The sequence below is a fragment of the Halichoeres trimaculatus genome, unplaced genomic scaffold (assembly GCF_033239565.1).
Source record: "Halichoeres trimaculatus isolate MK-OKI-2021-1 unplaced genomic scaffold, fHalTri1.1 fHalTri1_scaffold_15, whole genome shotgun sequence".
Taxonomy (NCBI): domain Eukaryota; kingdom Metazoa; phylum Chordata; class Actinopteri; order Labriformes; family Labridae; genus Halichoeres; species Halichoeres trimaculatus.
The window spans coordinates 14,656,843-14,682,947 of NW_027437193.1; the positions used below are offsets into that span (position 1 = coordinate 14,656,843).

General features: G+C 41.1%; 2 protein-coding genes across 2 annotated transcripts in view; one reads left to right on the forward strand and one right to left on the reverse strand.

The window, feature by feature from the left end:
• The first annotated feature begins 473 nt into the window (after positions 1 to 473).
• On the forward strand, positions 474 to 8,691 carry LOC141804524 (meprin A subunit beta-like). Its single transcript, XM_074688985.1, has 14 exons — positions 474 to 548; positions 637 to 655; positions 751 to 801; positions 900 to 943; positions 1,043 to 1,121; positions 1,554 to 1,671; positions 1,807 to 1,985; positions 2,900 to 3,118; positions 3,348 to 3,500; positions 5,399 to 5,614; positions 5,727 to 6,194; positions 6,301 to 6,480; positions 6,772 to 6,928; positions 8,442 to 8,691. The coding sequence occupies exons 1-14, from the start codon at positions 474 to 476 to the stop codon at positions 8,662 to 8,664; spliced, it is 2,181 nt and encodes a 726-aa protein (XP_074545086.1). The 3' UTR covers positions 8,665 to 8,691.
• A 290-nt stretch (positions 8,692 to 8,981) lies between these two features.
• The window catches only part of phlpp1 (PH domain and leucine rich repeat protein phosphatase 1), a 59,318-nt gene continuing 42,194 nt past the window's right edge, over positions 8,982 to 26,105 (reverse strand). The window contains exons 4-17 of the mRNA XM_074688419.1: positions 25,779 to 25,927; positions 21,978 to 22,124; positions 20,699 to 20,926; positions 19,189 to 19,391; positions 18,784 to 18,844; positions 18,146 to 18,241; positions 17,397 to 17,552; positions 16,886 to 17,086; positions 15,444 to 15,606; positions 15,198 to 15,328; positions 14,701 to 14,811; positions 14,025 to 14,219; positions 11,699 to 11,927; positions 8,982 to 11,610 (exon numbers count right to left, since the gene is read on the reverse strand). Of these exons, the coding sequence (XP_074544520.1) occupies positions 10,282 to 11,610; positions 11,699 to 11,927; positions 14,025 to 14,219; positions 14,701 to 14,811; positions 15,198 to 15,328; positions 15,444 to 15,606; positions 16,886 to 17,086; positions 17,397 to 17,552; positions 18,146 to 18,241; positions 18,784 to 18,844; positions 19,189 to 19,391; positions 20,699 to 20,926; positions 21,978 to 22,124; positions 25,779 to 25,927 (3,399 nt within the window). The 3' untranslated portion in view covers positions 8,982 to 10,281. The remainder of the gene's footprint in view (positions 11,611 to 11,698; positions 11,928 to 14,024; positions 14,220 to 14,700; positions 14,812 to 15,197; positions 15,329 to 15,443; positions 15,607 to 16,885; positions 17,087 to 17,396; positions 17,553 to 18,145; positions 18,242 to 18,783; positions 18,845 to 19,188; positions 19,392 to 20,698; positions 20,927 to 21,977; positions 22,125 to 25,778; positions 25,928 to 26,105) is intronic.

Here is a 26,105-nt window from a genome sequence, read left to right on the forward strand (position 1 = left end):
CAACAAACCGGCGAAAGTTTGCATGGTATGACAGCTGAGCTTGTTTTAGTCTTCTTTGTCCTAGTTCTTCTGCTATCAAAGGCGCAGTGAGTGTCGGCTTGATGTATCACCTTGAAATGATCCACTTCAATAGTCTGTGGTAGGGAAGGCCACACAGATTCAAACCAACAACCACCAAGTCTTACACCAGTACTCTGAGTCTGGCTTAATGTTGAAACTACACAATCTGCACCCTGCATGGCTGTTTTCCCGCCCTGCCTGTCTGCAGCTTATCTGCAAACGTGACAAATCAGATACAAGAGAGGACTCGAGTTGTTGTGTAACTTACATCTTTTACAGCTCTATCAATTATCAACCGTTGTTCACATGCTTTTTAATTTTAATCCCTGTTTTTACTGCCACAATCCTACTTCTTGAGTGTTGCAGTAGTTGTGTCACAGTCACAGTTCTGTTAATAAGGGACATTTTGGGACATGGCGGGAGTGAATCCTACAGGTTTACTTATTCTTCATGTTGTTTTTATTCTCTGTGGTTCCAGCCTGTGCTCGGTGAGGAGTTGGATTATTTTAAGATATTTTTGGAAATTTGTTGTTATTTAAATAAGTAATTCATCCATTTTTATTCTTGTTTCTTCAGCCCACAGGAAGATTATTAGGTATGTGATTTATCCTTTGAGCAACACAGATATTTGTACCTGTATGTTGCTTCACTTTTAAGCCTCTTTACTTTTTCTTTATGTCCTTTCCACAGATTATGATGTGGATGGTGGACGAGACCTTGATATTTTTGACATCAATGAAGGTAAAGAAAGATAAAAAAGAGGCTGTTGACTTCTCCTTCTTCATGTTTCCAGATTATTTTTAGTTTCAGTTAAACATGTATTGTCTTTGTGTTAACAGAGGCAGGGCTGAATCTCGTCGAAGGAGATATTGTTCTTGATGAGGTATAATTTTGAGTTTGTAAAATTGAGTTTTGTGGATTACATTAAAGCCTTAAATCTTCTGTTGTTCATTCTTTGTGTTTGACTTTTTAACTGCAACAGAAACAAGGTCGCAATTCAATCATCGGGGAGGAGTACAGGTGGCCAAAGATGATCCCATATGTCCTGGAAGATGACTTAGGTAAGAGAACCTCTTTGGAAACATTACGTAACAAATCAACTTTATTTGCTTTGAGTCATTTCATATTTTGAATCATTTTTGCAAAATGAGATTATCAGTGACTGGTTAGGCTATTTCTTCATATCTTGAGAAATTGACAGCTTGTTTTTTTCTGTTTGTATGAGACATTCACTCAGATGTGGTCATGTTTACAACTCTGCCGGTAAAGTTTGGCAGTGAGAAGTCAACAACAGTTGTGTGTTTAGAGTAGAAGCAGCAAATCTACAACACTACTGCTTGTTGGATACTCAGATATTTGTTTACCTGTACTTTGAACTTCTCCATGTCTCAGTAATTCAACAGAGGCCTTATGCAAACTTCCGTTTGTTGTGTTGAAACTTGAAAGTGAATTTTTACTTATTCACCTTTAATAAGTTTAACATTTTTCTATAGAGATCAATGCAAAAGGTGTGATACTGAAGGCTTTTGAGCAATACCGTCTCAAGAGCTGCATCGACTTCAAGCCTTGGAGCGGAGAGGCAAACTACATCTCCGTCTTCAAAGGAAGCGGGTAAGACAAAGAACTCAGACATTTATAGTTAATGAATTCTATGATGAGCTTCATTTTGTGGGGATTTTTCTTTGTTTCTTGCCAAAATTCATTAAGATTTCCTTTTTTTGACCCTTGCTTTCCTTATCTCAAAAGCTGCTTCTCCTCCGTGGGAAACCGGCGAGTTGGGAAGCAGAGACTGTCGATAGGGACGAACTGCGACCGCATTGCCACCATTGAACATGAGTTCCTTCATGCTCTGGGTTTCTGGCATGAACAGTCTAGATCTGACCGTGATGATTACGTCAGAATCATGTGGGACCGCATCTCAGAGGGTACTGGACTTCATACTGTTGAACCATAATTAACTGAAACCCAATCATGCCTTAACATACAATCCATCAATTTACAGCATGCTAAGTGCATGGCTTCCTTTTGCATGTGTGTGTTAGTAATCTTGATTGAGAGACTGTGTCAAGGAGCATAAATGTATTTACATTTAAACAAGCTCTGACAAAATTCATATTCTAACATCTTTCAGCAAGAGGGTTGTTATGTGGGGTGATAACAGCACGCCCAGCAGCACTGGATTTATTGCTTGTGATAGACATGCATGTGTCATTTCCCATTATCTTTGAGATAAGCATAAATCAGACTTTGTATCTTTGAATGATTAAACTAATTTAAGCTAGCTCTATTACAACACATCAAATCATCACATAAGGGATATATTTAAAGCTCCTGTGAGGTGTATGATGCTGCTTATGAAACTAACTAAAATTAATTCCAGTGCTTTTCTATGACCTATTAAACCAGTTTAGATCATAAGCATCAACATTTATAGTTTTGATATGGTATCTTTTATTATTTGTCGTCACTGCTGCGGGGTAGGTTTCAGGCAAAGTAGGATTAAGTATGATGTAGGAGCAGAATTTGTTGATATTTTCCACAGCGAAATCTGTAATGAGTGATTTTATCAGATTTCTCATCTGAGATCTCTTACTTGCAGTTGTAAAAAACTCCACAGGGGGTGCAAAACAGACACAAACCAAAAGTTCGTAAAGGTAGTTTTAATATTGCACACAGCACCTCCACAAATAAATAATACTAAGAAGATGAAATCTTTCAGTTTTATGGGTTATTACAGATTATAATCTGTAATTTTGTTGAGTCACGCAAAAAAAAAAAAAAAAACTTAAATTATGAGAATGTTGTTTCTCAATTCTCCATTATTCCTGTCCCCTTTCAGGTAAAGAACACAACTTTAACATCTACAACGACACCACCTCCAGCTCTTTGGGCGTACCCTATGACTACGAGTCCATGATGCATTACAGCAAAAATGCCTTCCGCAATGGCACCGAGCCCACCATCGTCACAAAGATCCCCGCTTTCAGTGATGTCATTGGCCAGCGGATGGAGTTCAGCGACAGCGACCTGCTCAAGCTGTACCGCCTCTATAACTGCAGTAAGAGTCAACAAACCAACACCCAATCTGTCTTTATCAACAAGAAGTGCCGTGTCAGCGAGCACCACCCATTTTAAAACCCTCATTCCCACCAAGGTGTTATCTGGTGTCACACAGATTTTATCTCCTGAGCTGATGTCACATGGAAATGTTGATTAGCAAAACATCCTTAGTTTACAGCAGTGCAAAGTGCTTCACTTGTGTCTGTGTTTATTACTGTATCTTCCAGCCCAGGGCTCAACTTTCTTGGACTCATGTGACTTCGAAGAAGCAAATATCTGCGGCATGATCCAGGGTCGGGGTGACCAGGCTGACTGGGTCAGGGTTAGCAAAGCTGCAGGAGGGCCAGACACCGACTATTCCAACTTTGGCCAATGCACAGGTGAGGATTAGGGGCGGAGTTAAAGAGGTGGTTTTGGTGGTATGTATGCAATCAGGATGAGTTCTGCTCTTCTTAATATTGTGGTTGTGAGCTCAGTAATTAGCATAATTTTATTTTTATGTGCCATCACTTTTTGTCAAGCTCTGCCCAATTAAAAATAGTCCATCAAAGGATGATGCTGTTGAAGATGTGCAACACAGGATGCTGAATGCTCTCTCCAGGTGCTACAAACATTATAATCAAAGCCAGTATGAGGCTTCAGCTATCTACGCCTGACAAATCAGTTCTTTTAGTTCCAGATCTTCTCTCACTCGCTCATCACAGCTTATCAAGAATACTCAGCAAACCACTGAGAGAGAATTTCATACTTCACTTCCCCAATTTGGTGCATACACAATTATTTGCACGAGTCGGACTAATAAGAGTCTGTATTACACACACACACACATACAAGAAGACACAGTAGGGAAAATAAGTATATATTACACCGCAGCTATTGCAAGTTTTCCGCTAACAAAGAATGGAGAAGTCTGTACTTTTTATTAGGGGTGGGAGAAAAAAAAATTGATACATCTGGATCTTTTGTTTAACAATATTAAAATCAGGATTTTCTGTCAGGAAAATGTTTTGGTTTTTTTTTCAAATTCAAATTCTTCATTTCAGACTTTCTTTATAAACTGGATTGGAAAAAAGTTACCACTTTTCTCCTGCAGAGGGTGAAATGTTTCTCTCTGACTCATGTGATGTGCATTCTATGGGAAAATATGACTGCTGGTAGTCTGTAGATCATTACCATTCGACTTTTTCCTATAGTTTGGTGTAAAAAAGGCAAACTAAAAATCGTAAAAATCATAAATATCTAAGAATCGCAGTTTAAAGCAAATCAGCAGCCCCAAAATCGTGAAAGAATCGAACCATGTGAATAGCATATTGTCACAGGCCTACTTTTTAGACTCGTTATTTAACTGAGAGAAAGAATCTGAAAAAAAATCCAGTGAAGCACACTGTATGGATTTTAAATAATTAATTTGCAATTTATTGCATTAAATAGTATTTGATATGAAATACTACAAATGAAGAAATAGAACTTAATACTTGGTACAGAAACCTTTGTTTACAATTACAGAGGTCAGACACTTCCTGCAGTTCTTGACCAGGTTTGCACGCCCTGCAAAAGGGGTTCTGGCCCACCCCTCCATGCAGATCTTCTCCAGATCTTTTAGGTTTTGGGGCTCTCGCTAGACAACGTGGAGTTTTAGCTCCCTCCAAAGGTTTTCTATTGGGTTCAGGTCTAGAGACTGGCTAGGCCACTCAAAGATCGTGAAATACTTCTTACGCAGCCACTCCTTAGTTGCCCTGGCTGTGTGTTTTGGGTCATTGTTAGCTGGAAGACCCAGCTATAACCCATCTTCAATACTCTTATGGAGGGTAGAAGGTTGTCGTCCAAAATCTCACCATACATGGTCCGATTCATCTTACCTTCACTACGGTACACTACAGTGTCCCCTTTTCAGAAAAGCACCCCCAAAGCGTGATGTTTCCACACCCATGTTTCACGGTTGGGATGGTGTTCTTGGGATTGCACTCATCCTTCTTCTACCTCAAAACACGTCAAGGAGTTTAGTTCTTTCTCTCATAGTTAAAGTGTACCTAGGATAAAAATTACAGACTTCTCCATTCTTTATAAGTGGGAAAACTTGCAAAATCTGCAGTGTATCAAATATTTATTTTCTCCACTGTATGTTTAGGGCAACACCAAAATGAATACAAAATTCATTAGCCTAACTTTTTTATCAACCATCACTTTATAACTGATTGTAATCTCCCCTCTGGTAGATTTTGTAGGTTTAATGTGCAGGCTATGAAGGTGCAAATAATGTGATATTTCTGGTCTTCAGGCTCTGGCTTTTTCATGCACTTCAACACTGGCGCGGCAAACACCGGGGACACGGCTCTGCTGGAAAGCAGGATTCTTTACCCCAAAAGAGGATACCAGTGTCTGCAGTTCTTCTACTACAACAGTGCAGGCTCCAGTGGCACACTGAAGATCCATGTCAGAGAGTATGATGCTGCTAATCCCAATGGAACATTGCGCCTTATTCAGACTATAGATGGTGACTATTTCCTACTACTTTCTTCATCATGCTGGATTAACCTAAGAGTCATATGACCATTTTGGGATCTGCTGTTCGATAAATTGCATGTTTTATTTCATGTATCATACAGGACCTCCTCAGGAGCTGTGGCAGCTGCACCACGTGAGCCTGGACGTGAAAAAGAAATTCCGTGTCGTCTTTGAGGGAGCTAAAGCAGGCACAGGCGCTTCAGCAGGAGGACTCTCCTTGGACGACATAAACCTCTCAGAGACCACCTGCCCAGAGTTTGTATGGCGTGTGAAAAACTTCAGCAATGTTATGGACAACACCCCAGAAGACAAGGCTATCTTCAGCCCTCCATTTAAGTCAAAGGAGGGTTACAGCTTCCAGATGGGGCTGTACCCGAGTGGGAAGGCTGGATATCCTGGTGAACTGTCAGCCTACGCTCATCTGGTGGCTCGGGACGGGGACACTGGGCAGAAATGGCCATGCCCATGGAAGCAGATGACCATGATGCTCATGGATCAGCACCCACACATTCAAAAGCGTATGTCTAACCAGCGCAGTGTCACTACTGACCCCAACATGAAAGCAACAGGTGAAGTCAATTTCAGCATCCAAAAATCTCAACCCGCAGCTTTTATTTTATGCTAACACAAACTGTGTGACACTTATTTGGTCTCCTAAATGTACCTTTTCAACAGGCTCCAACCAATTTTTCTGGGATGACCCTCGCAAGGTCGGTGTTGAAGTCACAGATTCAGACGGATCCAAGTATTTCCGAGGGCCAGGTGCTGGGACTCCAGTGTATCTCACCCACCTCAGGGCCAAGAGCAGGGACTTCATAAAGGGAGGAGATGCCATCTTTCTTCTCACCATGGAGGGTAAAGGAACAGATTGAAACATCAACTCAGCAGAATTCATAAGAAAAATAATGTTGCTCTAAAAGCTTATCTTGTCAACATAACCATCTCGACTTACAATGTAAATTGCTATTTAACTAGTGCTACAAACTCATCTCTGCTACCCGTGCAAACAGCACATACTACATATGGGATTACATGAGGCGGTGATGGATGATTACATCCATAATTCTTCTATCCACTTGTTAGGAAAACAATATATTAACTCACCACCTTCAATTAACCACAACCCTTTCTGGTGCTCCCCTGCAGATGTGTCTCATCTGACTGAGTCACAGCCTCTGCCTCCTACTGTCCAACCAACCACCCAAACTGAAGGACCATCGCCATCTCCTGTAGATCTCTGCCAATATGTGGAGTGTCTGAATGAGGGCGTCTGTGTGATGTATGAAGGGGAGCCCTCTTGCAGGTATGTGATCCTCATAGGAATGTGAAAGATTTGGGATGGATGCTGATTCATTTCCTTGTGAAGTGTTGCATGGGGGATAAATCTCACTCCCATGCTACCTATGATACCTGTTAACCTTGTAACAGGTTTCTCTTTCTGATAGCCCCTTATCTAATTTACAGGATGGTTAAATATACAATGAGCAAATAATCACTAGAGAAATACAAAGTTATAACAGGCAGAAGGGATGTCTCTCTGTTGAAGTGTTTCTTGACATATTAAATTTTCTTTTCTTTTTTCCTTCTTTCTTTTGTTTCAACCTGCTACTATATCAAATTATCTATAAATATACACTTTCGTATTCCCAGATATATATACTCTCCATATCAGACAATCAGTACTAGCTAAAAATAATTATTTGAAGGCACTTAGATATTAGGAATAAATAGATATATATGCTTAATATGAGCTAGACAAAATAACTACCACACACTTTAGTGTTTTTTATATGAATTATATGAATAATGGAATATTTTTGTAATTTTGAAACATTTTATTGTATAGATTAAATATATAGAATAAGTATATTAATATAGAAGTATAGTGTTCATAGTTCAGTTCTTACATGTTTATATAAATAAATAATTACATATATATAAGCTTCATATATTTATGTATATATATATATATATATATATATATATATGTATATATATATATATATATATATATATATATATATATATATATATACACACATAAATATATATATACATAAATATATATATACATAAATATATGAAGCTTATATATATATATATATATATATATATATATATATATATATATATATATATATATATATATATATATATATATATATATATATACACTTTCGTATTCCTAGATATATACTCTCCATATCAAACAATCAGTACTAGCTAAAAATAATTATTTGAAGGCACTTAGATATTAGGAATAAATAGATATATATGCTTAATATGAGCTAGACAAAAATAACTACCACACACTTCAGTGTTTTTTATATGAATTATATGAATAATGGAATATTTTTGTAATTATGAAACATATTATTGTATAGATTAAGTATATAGATCAAATATATTAATATATAAGTATAGTGTTAATAGTTCAAACTTAAAATGAATTTCCACATTTTTTTGACAATTCAAATAAATTAATTAACTTAACTAAAGACTACCCACTTAGCATAAAGACAGTATACTAGCTTCACGATGTGACAACTTCATGAATGGGGATTATGACATACTTTTTAATTGAGCCAATGCTATGCTAGGCTAGGCTAACCACCTGCTAGAGGTAACTTTAAATTAGCTACTCTTAGCTAGAAAATGAGCGCTCTTTTAAAACGCTGAACTATTCCTTTTAGGACATTTGTGAGGTCAAATCTACATCGTAAGACACATTTGTTTGCGTCCCTCTCATGGTTGACACTCACCAGTTTATTACAGAACCGTCTGACTTCTCCCACCACTCTCTGTTTCCTCTGCAGGTGTGCCGCGGGGGCTGGCTGGTGGTACCACGGAGAGAGATGCGAGTTCCCAGGCACCTACATGCATGCAATCATCATGACAGTCGCCTCCGCTCTGTCCGTATTTGTAGTGATGCTGGTGATTACAATAATAAGTGTGGTCTGTGTGACGATTAGGTACAAGAAGAAAGCAAAAAGCAACGCAGTAAGAATGACAGAAACGATCACTAGCGACAAGTTGTAAAAGGAGAGTCTGAGGAATAAATTTCTAATGTTTTTAACGCATTTTTTATGTAAAAAGAAACTTTTGATTAAAAGTTGAATGGCTCAAACGCCAGAGTTCAGAGATGAGGAATCACATGCTGCAGGTAATGTTATGTGAGATTGCCCTCTTCTGGTCATTCAATGTAAAAACACTAAACTAACCAGAATATCACTGCAAATAAATTATTTTAAAATAAATAAACGTGAATTTTTTTATACATCAAGCATAAACTTACTAAAAAGATCAAATACAAGACAGCAAGACTTGTATTCACAAATTTAAAATTTATTATACCAAAGACAGGAACATCTGTGTAGTCTCTTTTTCCATGTGGATATATTTGTTTGTATTACTGAACTTTGACACAGTCATGCCGGTGATAACAGTTACTGCAGGAGGGAGGTGGGACTAATATTTAGTGTCAGTGTTCATGTATGTGTGTCTGTGTGCATGTGTGTGTGTCAATATGTGTATGTGCATGCAAGGATCTGTCTGTTAGTGTTCATAAGATACAGTGATGACTACAGGACATCACAATCAAACAAAGTGGAGCAAACCAGAGCAACTTTGTGTACTACTATTGCATGTAATGTTGAGTTTTCTGACCTTAAATTGCACATTTACATTTGTATGTTTGTGTGTGTGTGTCTGTGTGTGTGTGTGGGAATTTGTGGGTCTACTTTGAGGGATAAAAGGGAAAAGGGGGTGACACCTCCATAACAGCAAACTCTCAGTGAACCAAACATCCTCCTCACCATTAAAACCTTCACCGACAGAAAGGTATGCAGTTCCTTTAAAAGCATCAGTATACAACATTTCTCTTATTTACAATCATTGGGAAAAAAATCACCATTTCTCTCAGAGAAGATTAGTAAAAGTGACTGAGTCACCATAAAGAGTATGCAACTCCTAGGAGTTAGTATTCAAAATTTCTACAAAAAATTTCTATGCCATTTTACAGGCCAAGAGCCATGATTTACTGAAGAAATACAGTATTTTTAAGTGCCCTATCTACAACAGTTAAGTGTGGTATTACTGGTGTACCATTCGACATAGTTCACTGATAATAAAAAGATTATGTGTCTCTGTTTTTAAAAAGTTCTTTCAGCAACTTCACTGCTTTCACATTAAAAGATATGGTAAGTTTTTACAAAACAAACAAACAAACCATGGAATTGTTATCCATATTAACAAGTGTTGTGGCGAGCTAATGCTATTGCAAAGAGACGAGTGTTGATTAAATACTCAGCTGGTTGTCTAATGTAAAAACAACTGTCCAAAGTCTGTGAAAAGGGCACAGCCGTGGAGCTGCGTCCACGGGCTTTTCAAGAGGGTCCAGTTTTGTTAAAGGGCTCATTTGCTTGTTTCATTCTAAGGGTTGTTGGGTAAAAATGGGTGGAGCGGGTTACAGTGCATGGTTCTTCAAAGATGAGGCTGTGAAGAAAAAGTATGACCAAACTTCTTCATGTGCGTTTTTTACAGCCTCCTGAGGAAACTCATTAAAGTGTGACCGCTGATGGGAAATCATTTGGGCTCCTGTGCATGCAGCAGCTAGGAGGGAGATGAGGCTGTAGGTGGTGGTGGTGGTGCTGTGGTTCAGAGAGGGGTGTCGTAGTAGTCAGAGGGCTGATCGCTCCCCGGCGGCTTCTGCTGTTTCTGCTGATGCTGCTTCATGATTTCCTTCACTTCCTCCTCCAGCTCAGGCGGGATGATGAACTGGTCGTCCGGGTCGGGTTGGGCTGGAGCTGTGAAATAGCCGCCAGACTTCTTTGATGGGGCGTCAGCAGCCACCTCGATCAGGTTGTGACTCTTTTCCTGTTGTGCCACTGACCCGTTAGCCCTCCTCTTCCCGGTTAACTTTCCTCCTTCTCCACCTGCTGCGCCGACGCCCTGCCAGGGTTCGTCTCTCTCCAGCCCATTTTCAGCCTCACCAAGGCTCATATCCACACCCTCTTCCAGGGGCTCTGGTGTGCACGGTGGTGGAGGAGGAGGCGGTGGAAGAGTGAGAAGGTTACGCTCCTGACTGGAGGAGGAAGAGGAGGGTGGTGAAGTCTGGGCTGGGGAGGAAGAGGAGGACTCAGCTTTGAGGCAGTGGACATCTGCTTCTACTTCAACACGGCTGCCATTAGAGAAAACACCAGCAATGGGCTCCTCGTCCTCGCTGTCCAGTCCGTTGTCAGACAAGGCGCTGGAGAAGGTGGCACTAGAGAGCTGCCTCTGGAAGGAGCCGGCCAAGCAGGCAGGATGAAGGGCACAGCAGCTGCGGGCAGAAGGCAGCTCTGCGCCTTGGAACAGGTACTGGCAGGGCTGGGTGTTGGTGTGGACCTGCTGGTGCTGGAGGGACATTGAGTGAGCCTGGTGGTGCAGGTGAAGGTGAGGATGGTGGGGCTGCTCGTGCAGCAGCACCAGAGAGCTCTGTGGTGGCTCATCAGATGAGGCTGTGGAGCCCACCTCGCTGCTCATCTCACTGGTGCTGATCTCGCTGCTGATTTCACTGCAGGAGGACGGCGGCACGGGCAGGGAGCCATCTGAGGGACGCTCCTTGATGTTGGAGGATGATGGCGGGTAGGGGCCTAATCCAGGGCTGGGAGGAGGCTGGGGAGGCTCTGAGCAGCAGCAGGAGCAGCAGTCTTCACTCACGCTGAGCTGGACCACGACAGCGCTGAGGCTGTCTGTGTAGCCGTAGCCCTGAGCCAGCGTGCACAGCTTCTTGGCAGCAGCCAGGCCGTCAGGGACATTTCTTACAGCCTCCACTGCCTCTGTGGGGGACAGGACATCCCAAAGGCCCCGACTACCCAGGATGAAGAACTCATCCTGGGGGGTAAGAGTGACTGTCTGCACATACGGACAAGGAATAACTGATGGGTAGAGGAAGGAGTAACCCATGATCCTTGTAGAATCAGTCACGCCATTCACCTTGTTGTCCTGTGGAATAAAGTAGACACATTAATGGAGATCTCACAGAGTACTTCCATGACCCCCATGGTAGTTTGAACATGCTGTGAATCTATACCTCAGTTATGATCGCTCTGTGCTGCCTAATCCTTCGGTATTCCTCCTCCAGCCCCACATTTTGTAGCAGTGACAGCGACAAAGGCTTCCCATCCCGGCACAGGATAGCCTGGCACTTTCCCACGTTAGCAGCTGTGAGGGTGAAGCAGCCGCCAGGGTCAGTGGGATCATGGCGGATGTGACACAGAGCAGCTGAGCCACCCAGTTTCTGCCCTGCAGTGCCCAGTTTTCTGTGGCAGGAAAAGAAGAAGGGACAGATTGGTTGTTTAAGAATTTCTATTATCAGTAAAACAATTAACCTACGGCGAAGTCCTGCTCTCTAACACCATGAGCCAATCACAGTTCGTATAGCCATTCCCATACACTCAGACATTCTCTACCAGGACTTCCACTGAAATACACTGCAGAAAGTTTGTTTCTTGTGGGGTCAAACAGTGTTTATGAGGTACATGCTACTCCAAAACAAGGTATCCTGAGAGGCTGGGTGACGGGGTGTATCTTTAACCCTTTCTTAAGCCTGAGAAAGTGTCTTCTTTGGATAAAGTTGTGCTGTAGGCCATAACATCAACCCAGTGTGACTAAAATAAACAAAGACATCTACTTCTGTTCTAAGGTAAGCTGATTACTTCAGGCAGCATGTTGTGACTTTGCTGGAAAAAAATATAAAGTTATCTTTAAGACTAAAACTCCCACAGCAGTCTGACGGGCGGCTTGGGATTTTCTCTAGTGTTAGCTAAAGTTAGCCTAACGTTAGCTCCTAGCTGTGTTGTTCATCATATCCCTTTGTTTGTTGGCAGTTCATTGGCCTATTTTGCTCTAGTTTTTGTTCTTTGGCGATCGTACATTATTGTTAGCTGCTGTCCAAAGGGCACTGGTTAAACTTACGTTAATTTCTGGAGCTTAGCTTCATTAGCTTATCTGTAATAGCTGAGATAAAAATGGTTGGAAAACTTTCTGCTGAATAACTCATGTAACATCAAAGTAACAGTAGCTAGGTTTCCATTACACCTAGAATTGCGCAAAACCTAAATATCGCAATAAAGAAACAATAATGGAAACACTACATTTTCAAAAAAACTCATAAATTTCGATAAAAAGTTTTTACGCTCTCATGAGGTGGTTTTTCAGACATTTTGATAATGAACTTTGTCGCAAAAGTGCAATGGAAACACCTTTTCCGCACTGTCATAACAACGCTCCTCCCTCACCTCCACTGCCACACAAACAGATAACAGCGTTCATTTTTTTATCAGCTCTGCTCTTAGTTATATGTTTAATGCAGGGTTAGGGTTGTTTGTGTTTTTGACCAACACTTGAGAAGGCATCAGGACGGCTGTGAGCCGGTCCGGGTCAGAGAGCAGCAGGAGGGAGGGACGGAGGTCTGTGTGTGTGAGTGAGAGTATGTGAGCTGAAGATGATGATCTTCATTCAGTGTTTTGTTCCTGCCTTTTTTGAGTTAGCATGATCATGGCCGACAGTTTGAGCATTGAATAATGTTCAAGAATTGGCATCATCATGAGTGCAGCATCCGGACAGATATTATGTTTTATTTTACTCAAGTTGTGCGCAATTCTGGTCGTAATGGAAACATCGGCAAGATGAAATTGTTCTTTTTCAAAACTCCAGAAATATCGCTTTTATTTTGCAAAAAAGTATAAAGGAAACCCAGCTAGATTCACACTATTGGTAATTTTGGTAAAATGGCTGTCATATTTTTGTCATGACCAATGCTGATCCTCTATCTTGTCTAAGATGGTGATGGGAACAAGATGTGATTTATCATGTTTTAAATGGGACCTGTAAGTTTTGTCTTGTAACTGAAGCTTTTTATCTCAACAATCAAATTATTAGTATATCCTTCCAATGCAAAGTTTAGTTTAGTTAGTTTAGTTAGTTTAGACCCTTTGGTGACCTGTGGATGTGTGATCGTTCTGTCTCCAAAAATCATCAATCATTGCCCTGTAAAATGCCTCCTACTGTGACACCTGCCATAGAGCCTGCCACTGAATGCTCATTGTTTTTCTAAGTGAGTGGAGGGGGCGTGGCTTAGCCATCAGTCAATTGTACAGATTTTTTTAAAGGTTTTTACTGGGGCTTTTGTGCCTTTAATTGGACAAGAGAGAGGACAGTGGGCAGTCAGGGAAACAGGGTGAGAGTGGGGAGTGACATGCAGGAAAGAGGCCACAGGTTGGATTCAAACCCTAGCCAACAAATCTCAGGGAGCTCAACCTAAACCACTGGGCCATCTGTGCTCTGATTGTACAGATTTTAGTTGAAGTGACACAAAATAAAGCACGATTGTGACAGGACAGATTCTGATCTTGTACCTCTGCATGACAAGGAAGGTGTTGGTCATGTAGTCCTCCTCGCTTTTCGTCTTGTGGATTTCTTCAGCCAACACGTCGTTCATTGTGCACTGCAACAGGTAGGGCACTTCAACGTTCCTGTCTCCATCGAACACACCGTACAGAGCCTCGCGACTCCCGCAGAAGCTGTTAACTGACAGAGCTGCAACACACAGTCTGCAGGGGGAGAGAAGAGAAAGCAAACTGTCACTGCTGCAAGAGACAGAAGCTTCAAAGACATTTAACTCCTCTGTTCTCAGATTGATCACTCTTCTCCACACACTAATAACCATGGAGATAATGCCTTCTGTGATTCATTTGACCGGGCAGCACAATCTGCGTCATCGAAGCAGGCTGCTTGATTGAACATCGCCTGGAAATGTGGAGAGAATATTTGCAATCTGCTCTTGAACATGCACATCAAAAGAGTTGAAGTGGTGATTGAGCTCACACAGATATGTTGTGGCATGTGAGCACACATGATTCATGTTTTCAGTAAGCACTGCCTCAATGTTTGCTTCATTGCAGTCATCTGGCTTCAACAATGTGTATTCTCAAGAGGTTTGAATTAGTGAAGCCTCACTGGGCGAGTGCGGTGGTGGGTGTTTTTTTTATATATTTTTTTTCCTTTTTTCATCATTGACTGAATTGAACTCACTTGTTTTTGACGCCTGAGGCCTCTGTGTAACCATGACTCCACACAGCGGGCCCACCAGATGCCTCATTGGAGAAGGTTGGAGGCGGATCAATACGGAAGCAGCGAATATTACTGAAAAACAAGAAATGAGAAGCATATGAAGATGACTGCATCACATCGAGGGATTAAGACACATCAGCAGAGTGTCTTTAATGACAGTACGGGAGGTTAGTGGTTTAATCCAAAGTTGGTTTTACAGTTTAAAGTTTCATTTAGCAGACGCTTCTGTCCAAAGTGACGTACAACACAAGCAAGAATTTCGACAGAAGGAAAATCTAGTGAGTGCGACAACAGTGGAACTTGACAATTGAAGCAGTATGTAATAGAAAAATTAACCTTATCTGTGAAGTAGCTTTAAAAAGAAGCTGTAGGTATTTTTAAACGACCAAAGAGTAGTCCCTGTACAAAAAATGTAGGCTATGGTCGGATCTATAAACTGGGTATAAATTTTGACATACTTGAGTTGTTCGAGGGTCTTGTGATCCAGGTTCAAACGTGGGTTTCCGGTCAGATCCAGCTCCTGAAGCTTGGGAGGCAGATTCTCCGGCAGAGTGATCTCACTCAGTTCATTACAGCTCAGATCCACACACTGAGAAAAGAGAGGAAGAGATGTGAGTACAAACAAAACCTGGTTATGAGATCAGGGGCTCAAACCTAAACTGTAAATAGACCTACACAGAGATGTGCTGCTACTACTGTCTTACTTTCATTTCCATCAGCTGCATGACCTCAGGAAAGACCTCGATGGAGTTGGAGTGGGCGATGAGCGTGTGCATTCGCCGGCAATTCATGATGGTGGTGGGCACAGTCTTCAGCATGTTTCCGCTCAGGTCCACCTCCTCCAGCTCCTCCAGCTTGGCCATTTTACTGAAGAGTAAGGAGAGTGCATGTGGTGAATTTAGAATCTATTGATTCATGGATCACTTGAAAAGACAGGAAATTTATCAAGTCCAACTAACCTGGTTTAATACCCCACACACATATTTCTTTATATGCTTTTAAATGAAACGTGGCTTCTTTTGGATGCTGCATATTTTTTTTGTGTGTGAGTAAATTGTATTTGGACCATATATAATGCCACAAAGGTAGATTTTTCAGAGACAGATGATTGGGCCAGTGTAAAAAATGAAAAATATAAATATGAACAAAGATTTCAAAATAAAAGTCTCAATAAGTAAGATGGGGAAAAAAGTAACGTACTGACAACAAAGTTGTAGTACTTCGAGGTCTAAGACATATTTTTATGTGAATAAGGTGGCAATAAGTCAAACATCATTTTTTTGGGCTATGGTTAGCCTGTATGCTAGTTTGCAGGGACAGATTTGGAGAGAAATAGCCGACAAGACTGAAATAAGAAACACAAATTTTGAGGAGATAAACTTTCATGTAAAGTCTGTATTTAAACTTTTAAAATGATAAATTAAAATGTAAAATATACTTTGGCCTTTTTGCACAATGATATCTTAAGTATCAGAGTTCTTTAATTTTTTGTTTGGTAAAATTATATTTGAAACAGTACTTGGACCAGTATTCATTATACTTTTACTTATTATTCTTTAATTTAAATTGAAAAGCAAGCTAATAGGCAGCTTGTGCTTACTTCTGTAACCGCTTCTAAAATGAAGTTCACACAATGAGCCACCTTCCTCAATTTAGAGCAGCAGACTGAATGATGGTTTGATATTTTCCTGAATGATATTTCAGCATTCATACAGCTTAGCTATAGTCCATAATTAAGACTTCTTTCATCATCTTAATTAATCTCAATTAGCATTTCATTACAATCTTATTTTGACTAATTTTGTAAGTTTACAACTCATTTATAAAATCCTTTTTTTTTTTTTCTTAGAGTAGTTTTTGGTCTGTTTGAATCAGCTGGGTAAACCAGTAAATGCAGGGATGGAAAAGTGGTTTAGGGTTATTCAACACAATGTCATTGAAAAAATGTGACCCTAGTGAATATCAAATCAAGTTTTAGTCGTAATCAAAATCAAAACCTGCCATGCTAAGGATTAAGTGATTACCAGATGATTATTTAAGAATGCAATCAAATAAACTTATGGTTCAAATGACCATTAAATCCAGCTCTCAGTAAGCACGCAGTGACAGAAGTAACTGACACATCGAATAAATGTTAAATTCTTACCTGGCTGGGAAGGTCTGGAGATGGTTGTACGCCATATGGAGGACGCGTAGGTGTGTGTGGCCTGTTAGCATTGGCACACATTTATCTGTGAGCCTGTTGTTGGTCAGGTAGAGCTCCTGTAGGATGCTGTGGCACTCCTCTGATAGGCTGGATGGCGGCAGGTGTTCCAGTTTGTTGGCTGATGCGTTCACGCACCGTAAACTGAAAATGGAGAAATAATGTTTGAATACATCATTGTTCTTCAAGTAGAAAAAAATTGGCTGCTTTGATAACAAACTGCCTCAGTAGCCCCCCATTAACCCCGCCCCCTTCTTTAACTTTGTCCTGATTGGTTGTTCTTTTTCACTACCCCTACATGTCGAATGTCTTTCCCCTATCATAATCCCGTTTCTAATTTCCATCTTTCATTTCCAAACAGCCTGATTTTCCAACCATTCAATCTGTCAGCCAGACATCTGCCGCACTGTCTAATAAAAACAACAAATCACTTCCTGCCAGTGATTGATGCTACCTGTCAGATTTGAGGAACAGGTTGCAGGGAAGCTCCACCAGTTGATTGTGCTGTACATCCAAAACCTCCAGCAGAGGGCGCTCCACTCTTTCAGGCAGCTTCTGCAGCTGGTTGTGTCCTGCACTCAGTTTCCTCAGACCATTGCTGCATAACAACCTGTGGCAGGAGGACAAATACAAAAACCAGGGTCAGAACTGAAGGAGGAGGTGAGACATTGGACATATAAGATGAAGAATTAGATCAAATGATCAAAATTTTGAAACGGGTATTAAGTTGAATGAATGAAAATGAAGTGAAAAGCTAATTTTATATAAGTCTAAGCTGTTGCTGAAAATTGGGATAAAGCAACAGGAGAGAGGGTGTTAATAGCAGAAAATAGCAGCGCCTCTAGTGGAGCCTACAGCTGGAATTCATCACCCTGACACTTAATGTGTAAAAAAAAATCATATCTGCACACAATAAGGAGAGTAGAAGAAGAGAGAAATAAAACAAGAGAAGTACAGGGAGGAGGCTTTGTCAGAGCTGGTGTGAGACACAGAGAGCAGGAGGAAGCAGCAGCATCTGAACTGACCTTCTAAGAAGCTATATAAAGAGGAAGAGAATGGACGAAGGCCGCAGAGGTTACAGGCTATCTGTGTGATTTATGAGGCTCTATGGGGGATAGATGACTGGCCAGCAAAGGGCAGGGAGAATAATGCAGCACTGTAGTCCATTTACAGACTTAGAGACACATTCGCTGAGAGACTCACCGCGCAGGGAGCTCAGTGAGGAGGTTGTGGCTCACATCCAGAACTTCCAGTTTCTTCGTTTCGCACAGCCAGTCAGGCAAGGACTCCATATGGTTCCTACAGGAGCAGAGAGGGGGATGATGAATTATGTGCACTTTGTAAAGCGAGATACCTAACATGGAATATAAAACGCCCTGGGATTTGTCTAAATCCCCAACTGTAGTGCTCTAAAAAAAGTGCAGTAAGTTGGGCCTGAAAATTGTTTCTCTGAAACGTGTTAGATACTCTTATCAGGAAATTGAACTTTCAGCTGCATTGTGTTGGAAAAAGGCATCAAATGATTAAAAAACACAATTTTCTTTTGAATAAATTTAGCCCAAAGCTAAAAAAATAAAATAAAAATCACTCAATATCTTTCGGGGACCAAAATAAGCAACCTACATTAGCCTATCTGTTGCTTCCTTTAATGGTCAAAGGTGAAAGGTCAGACTTTTTTTGGACTATCTTGACACACTTTAAAAGATATGCCTGCTAACTCTAAAGTAGCAAGCATCAGTTTTCTTACTTGAAGGGCAGAGAGGAAGTGCCAACAACAAGCTTAATGCATTTTTCAATCAAAGGTTTGTTTCTGTATAAGTGGGTGCATGGATTTTTCTAACCTCGAGATGTCCATGTAGCTCAGATTGGAGGGCACAGGAGTGACATCAAGTTGTCGTATCTCTGTGGAGAGAAATCCAAACACATTAACCTACAGCAAGGACAGACACGCTCTATTACAAACGCAGGTAGATGGGAAATGGAGGGAAGCGACAGAGGAGGGGGTGGAGGGGGATGAGATGACAAGTTAAAGAGGTATGATTGAAAAGGGACAATCAGACTGCGGCACTGATGAGAAAGATGAATGCTTGTGGGGAGAGGGAAATGTAGCAACACGGGGTGAAAAAAGAGTGATGGCTGTGAGGTACAGGTTTGGTGAAAAGGATTCAGAGTGGAGAGCGGTGAGGTGGTGAAACAGGAAGGGAATCTGTCTTATCCAACCACACTGTTGATGTTGCCAAACTCACCGTTGTTGGAGGCGTAGATGCCTTTGAGCAAGCAGCCCTTGGCCTTAAGGCTGGCGATGTGGTTCCTCTCACAGTGCAGCACCTCCAGCCTGGGGAATATCGAAGCGTCCAGCTCCGTCAGCCTGTTATCCCTCACATCCAGCTGGGTCACGTGCCGCAGCAGGTCAGGCTCATCTGGCACCATGCTGGAGATCTTATTCAGCCTGACAGGGGGGGAGCAGGAGGGAGGCAAAGGTTCAGCTCCAATTGGATAAGGTTGAATTGCACAGGCTGTGGCCTTTCTTGTAAAGCAGGGAACACGCCTCAGGTGAGGGCTGATATATTGTGCAGCTTTTTGCTGCATTGTGCACACCATCGGTAGCAAAGGGAGCTGTTAATCTATTGTACTACGAGGAACTTCTGACTCACATGGTGATGATACCTTAAAGTGATCAGCACTGAATTCATTATTCAATCAAACAAGAACTCTAAGCAGGTGTATTATTCTTATCAGAAAAGTACACATATGTGCTCAATTGTTTTAATGACCAGCAACTAACTGACAAACTGCTTCCTGGGTATAAAGAGAGATTCATAAAATCAGCAACCAGTGTCTTTTGTTTATTTAACTTCAATTCAAACCTCTGTAATATTTTTCCATGATCAGTATCTGTGAGCAGTTTAATTGGTTTCCCTTAAAAAAAAAACAAACAAAAAAAAATTCAGATGAACACTCCAAAATTGAAATGAAACACTTTAAAAATAACAAAAAAAAATCAAAATATTTAAAAAGATTGAAAAAATGGCAGTTTCCCACTTTTTTATTTTCAGACTAAAGGTTAAAGTTTTTCCATAGTTTGATTTAGTTATTTAGCCTTAAATCTAATAAATCATCAACAGAAGTTGCAATTAAGACAGTTTTGTATGTTTCACACAGAAACATTTTCACCATCATCCTTTGCCCTCTATTTTTCTCCTTAATAGTGATTTACACAAAGCATTCATTTTTGTTTGAGTCATCTCTGTCCCTTGAAACTTTATTTGAGCATTTGTCACTACTACATGCTCATTAATAATAATCTATTTGTCTAAGCAAATGACTCTTTACATTTTCTGCCACACTGTGACAGACGAATAAGAGCACATCCTCATCAAAGATACAAAATGATCTTTGCCCAAACAGGTGAGAGCTGGAAAATGTATTTACTGACCTTGCCTCAGCAAAGTCAGAAGGGGTGAAGCATTAACTGGAAAATAGTGCAAGTCACTGCAGCTCTGTGCTTCAGCAAACAGTGGTCAGACACCTGATGGAGCCACAACAGGCAAATGATTTCCTGACTGCGTGCTGTCCCTCTGTCTGCTTGTGTTTTGGCTTTCTCTTTGTGTTATTGTTTCGATCATTAGCGGCATAACATGTGTCAAGGAGTGCATTGTGTGGGATAAGCATGACTAAGGACTTCAAGTGATGCTTTTTCTCTACCATACCCCATCGTAATCTTATATGTGTAGGATCCCATAAACACAATCATACCTCAGATCAATGTGTTTCACTCTCAGCAGTCTGAAATTCTGCAGGGTAAGAGTTTCTAGGTTGTTTCCAGCCATGCACAGCTTCTCCATGGTGGTCAACTGCTCCAGCACCTGAGGCACGTGGCTAAACTGGTTGAAGGAAAGGCCCAGATAACTCAACCTCTGGAGGGTACCCAGCTCATTGGGCAGCTCAGCTAGACTGTTGCCGTCCAACAGGAACGTCTGCAAGCTGAGAGAAAGAAATGAGAGGAAACTATTGACACTGTAAAAGAAGGATGCAATACACAGGATGGCATTCAGATTTGGACTTTTCTGATTTTACACATGTATTGTGGCTCTGGATTAATGACATTGTGTCTAATGAGACTTGTTCAAAATCAGTACACTTGTTGTCCAGCAGATGGCAGCAGAAGCATAAATGCCCCACTGGACACTTGAGGAATTTACAGGCATACCAGATCATTCCTGCAGATTAAAGTCTCATCTAGGCCTGTTTCAAGCTGCATACCTGAATGTCCAGTTTCAAATAAGAGCTGAAGCACATGTACTATCCGTAGGTCAACACTGACGCAGATACAAAATGACTTCTACCATCATTGTATCCTCCAATTTCATGGTGGGCTGAATTAGATGGAACAATGCATGAATTACCAAGTTAAGGACCCTTTAAATTCACAACAGACATCAATTTGAATAGTGAGCTTTTGAGCAGGAAAGCGGGCTGATCCTGGAGCTAAACCCAAAAAATAAAAACAATCTGGAAACTCCCATGAGAATGAAAAATTTTTTCTGGCAAGCATAACAGATTTCTTTTATCCTCTTGAAATGTTGGCCTTGAAATGAAAAAAGAAATACACATTTGATTTGATCTTTGAGATGAACCTGTTAACCTCCAAACCCTTTGGACTAACTCACATAAACTCAATTTGAGCTGAAATTTAATCTGATTGTTTTTAAAGAGGTACTAGAAATTTAATGGAATTACAGGCCTCAAGACAAATGTTGTTGTCAATCTTGTGCAAAAAAATAAATAAATAAAAATAAGACGATAATGAAAACTGGAATTTCCACAAGTGAACTCATGACGTTCTTAGGTAACAAGACAGGAAATGTGAATTCAAAGGTTGTAAAAAGCTGAGAATAAAGACGTTTTTTGAGAAATACCTGTTGATTCAACTTTATTTCAGCTTTCAAGTTTGCCAAAAATGTTGATTTTGTAGCATAAACACTTCCATCATAGCATCTGTTCCCAAATAACTTTTTACATCCTTTTTACTCACTTGGACATGGCTCCCACAGAACTGGGGACAGAGGCCAGGTAGTTACAGCTAAGGTTGACCTCAGTCAGAGTGGTGATGTCACAGATGGCCATGGGGAACTGACCAAGGTGGTTGTTGGACAGGTTGAGGCTCCGCAAACGAGAAAATCTGCAACCAGAGCAGCAAAGAATTGATTAGAAGTTAGAAAAAGATGGAAAAATCCAGGCGGGGTTGGGAGAGAGGCGAGCAGAGCGAGTGTTTGGAGATGTATCTTGTCAACATTAATATTTTAAAAGTAGAAGATATTCATGAATATATTAATGAAAATGTTTGCAGGCAACATAGCAGAGTATAGCTTACAGAGAATTTGTTTAAGTGCAAAACAACACAGTTAGGTCTACCATAGCTATAAACAAAGCCTGCCTTAATACCAGGACTAAACCTACACATGTGATTGTTGAGCAAACAAGTGCAGCACTGACGTCTGTGTTGTTCATTCAAACAAAGGTGACTGATGGTATTTGGTGAAGTGTTCTATGGCAGGCTGGTGACCTTCAGAGGGGTTAGCCTCTCAAGGAGGGGAGGGGGCAACAGAACAGGCGTGTCAAAGGACCCTGTCTTTATTTATCCATCCATGAGCGTACAGAAACACATGCAACCCCTTTATCACTTATCACTGCACAGAGAGCGCAGATATGGCATACTGGAGATGGGCAGTGTGCCATGTTAGCACCGCAGGCTAAAGCAGCTGCTTAAACTGGCACGACTTGATATTCCTTCTTATGTACACACACACACACACACACACACACACACACACACACACACACACACACACACGCACGCACCCTGTGTGTCACTGTGATGGATAAAAAGGCAACAGACACATCAGGACTATTGATCAGGATGGCTAAGTAATTCTAGCTGAGGGTGACTCCAGGCGGGGTGTGTGTGTGTGTGTGTGTGTGTGAGGAGAGGGGGGGGCTGTGTGTGGGGAAAATGTCATTCCAACCATTAAATCAACCTCTGCAATCTGCTGAGTAATGCTCATACCCCCTCCTCAGACGCTCTACTTCTCTGTGTCATGCTGTCCCCTCATGCCACTTTCACAGTCCATTTTACACTTCTGTCCTTGGGTATTCAAGCAGAACTCATATTTTCATTATTAACAACAAAAAGAAAAAGTCTCACCCACCCAAAACAATTCCACAGATAACTTAGACATTGTCTAGCTAGCTAGCTGTTAGCCTTTAGCAACCCAACAACAAGTAGGAGACCGACTTAGCTGCAAGCATGTGAATAAAATAAATTACTTTTATGCTAGAGATGATAAAGAAACTATAAAAGTCAAAAGAGCAGTAAATTTGAGAGAAAAAATAAAAGAAACAACAGATAATTAATATCTATTTCCAACTAGCTCACTGTTAGCTAAGACAAAATAAGAGGCTTTAACAGCCCAATGGGGTACTTCTAGCTAGCTACTTTGATGCTAAAGAAATAACAAAGGATAAAACAGCCAATAGAAAAGTGAATGTTTGTCAGGTGAACATATTAAAGATTCAAAATGAAAGTCAATGTTTCCCTGTGTCTGTTGGCTGAGTCTGTGGTTTGCTAACACATTTCCATGCTAACTCTGTGGTGTTGTGGTAAAGAACAAATAACATAGATGTAGTTTTAAGATGTTAGTATTTTTTTTTTTGTTCCTAACTGTAACAAGAAATCCAATCCTGCAGCTGTGGTAAACTCAACTTGAACAACCAGCCCAATACCAAAAAGCAAACACAGTGGAGTTTAGTAATTAGCATACGAGCACAGAGGAGCCATTTCCAAAGCTCAAATCCTGGATATTTTTATTTCATGAGGTGAACAGACCCATAACTCTAAATAAGTAATTGCAAAAGTTGCTTTGTGTTTGCTGGATGAGTAAATAAGTAAATGCTCAGTAAAATTTTCATTGTTTTCCCTTAATTAGGTGATATTATGCCTGTACTACATTTTTTGCTTATGCTGCTTGCTTCACTAAAGTGGCAAAAAATACATTTCTTTCTATCTTCATTTTTATTACCTTCATGTCCTTCATAACTTGCAAAGCTTTTGGAAACATGTAAATAAACAGGCCAACAGTTCAATTGTATGTATGAAACATTAAATATCTCCCACAGTGTGCGGTGACCTCTGTCTCACAAGGCAGATGCATGCTGGGAAAAAAGCCCCATGCCAGAGGATAGAGCTAGTATCCCGGACAACTGATTATGCATATCTGATTGGCAAATCACCCACCAGTTACTATTTGGCTAGAGAGAAAAAGAGAGAGGAGAGGAGGGAGAGGCATGTGGCAGGTTCACACATTCCAGTCCTCTTGGAAAAATACAAAGCACCCTGACCCCATGTTAGATGTCAGAGAACACCAGTGTTTATACTACAACAAAAACAGACTCTCACACAACTGTCCACATCACAAAACATACACCCACATTCACAGAGCCTGCGCACAAAGTATTATTGTTCACTACTCCAGCTCTATGACTCCAGTCTCTCAGGGGAGATGTGAGTACACAAGTAACTCTGCTACACGTTTCTGTCAAAACGCCTCTATTTTCAGCTAACTATTCATCTCTTTCTCATTACTGACCTCTTTTTCTCTCATGCTGGGTCAAATGCGGATGAGCCTACTTAGGTTTGGCAGAGCTAAATGGATGTTATCTTGGATGACCAGCAGGGGAGCTGTGTATCATGCACTCACATTCAAAGCAAGGTATTTCCCCTGCATTGTTGGTATTTTAACTTGAGCCTTTATTCCCAAGGACATGATGTAAAACAGACAAATAGAGTTATTTAAAGGCAAAAGAAAATCTGGGCGTCTAGCTTGTTCATAATTTTCTTCCACAAACATGTAAGACTGGAAATGCAAAAAACAACATCCAACACACATATTCCAGTCAGTGCAGTCATCTTTAAAAGAAAAGAAGAAAGGAATGCCATACTGTATCAAGACTTTGTATGCACTGACCCTAAATTTGTAGCCTGCAGCCCTTCTCTGTTGCTTACAAGCAGGCAACTCTCTCCCCCTCACACACCCATGCACTCTAGTCTGCAGACATTAGAAGCAGCACACCAAAACATCAAATTCACACACTTCATTCACATAAAATGTAAAAATCATCAAGCAGCAATCTTATGAAGAAATGCCGTGACAGGAGTGCATGTGTATCACTGTGTACATGAATGCAAATACATGTAAATACACACACAGGAACAAGCACACACATACAGGAACACACACATATGTCTTGGCTGTGGGCTTTAATCTGTGAGCATGATAAGCATGCAGCAGATGGTGCCCACAGAGAGAGAGAGTGAGGGAGGCCAGGCACATTAAAAGCTTCCCTGCAGACGTATCTACCCTTCTAGGCTCTGGGCTCATTTGGCCTGGCCTGGTGCAGCACAGCCCTGGCTCGCCTCTTTGGTCTCTGTGTGCTGATGGCCCCGGTCCTAGACTGCTCAGGTCGATGGCTTGCAAATTGCCGGCGAAATCTAAAGCTGTCCAAAGCAGCCAGCCATGACCTGCTGTGTCCAGTGAAGCCTCACTGTGTAAGTGTCTCGTCTCTGCCCTCCTTGTACAACAGCTCCTGTTGTGCCCAAATTATGCTAAGCTTTGCTAAAACCTCCTCAAGCCTCATCTTGCCCAAGTGAGCCCTTTCAAACTGTCCTGAATTGTCTCCTGAAGCCTGTCCACCCCCTTTATAATCTTCCACTTCCTCCTCCCCCTCCTTAAAGTTTATCCCCAGGTGTGTTTACTGTAGATTTACAGCACCATTGTACCTCTGCAGCTGCTGCAGCCGCTGGTCTGCAGGCAGGAAGTTGTGTTTGAGGTTGAGATGGGTGAGGTCCTGGCTGTAGAAGAGGTTTGGAGGAAGCTGCTCCAGGCTGCAGCAGGACAGATCCACAGAGTTGATTCTCTGGGACACCATCTGAAGGAGCAAAAGAGTGGAGAGGATACAGACAGAGAGGGAAAACGTGGAGTTTAATAGGATTATCTCACAGCACATGACTAAACTGGTTTACTGTGGGTGCGTGTAGCCTGATGCTAGCTGGTCAAATGTCATTCAGTGGCCAATCTTCTTAGGATTAAGGAGTAGTCAAGGGAAA

What these genes read in the sequence shown, in the direction of transcription:
- LOC141804524 (XM_074688985.1), top strand. Translation starts at nt 474, where the DNA reads ATGGCGGGAGTGAATCCTACAGGTTTACTTATTCTTCATGTTGTTTTT. An exon ending in TCCGTCTTCAAAGGAAGCGG is followed by an intron (nt 1,672 to 1,806) that starts GTAAGACAAAGA and finishes TTATCTCAAAAG; the next exon opens with CTGCTTCTCCTCCGTGGGAA. An exon ending in CAACTTTGGCCAATGCACAG is followed by an intron (nt 3,501 to 5,398) that starts GTGAGGATTAGG and finishes TCTGGTCTTCAG; the next exon opens with GCTCTGGCTTTTTCATGCAC.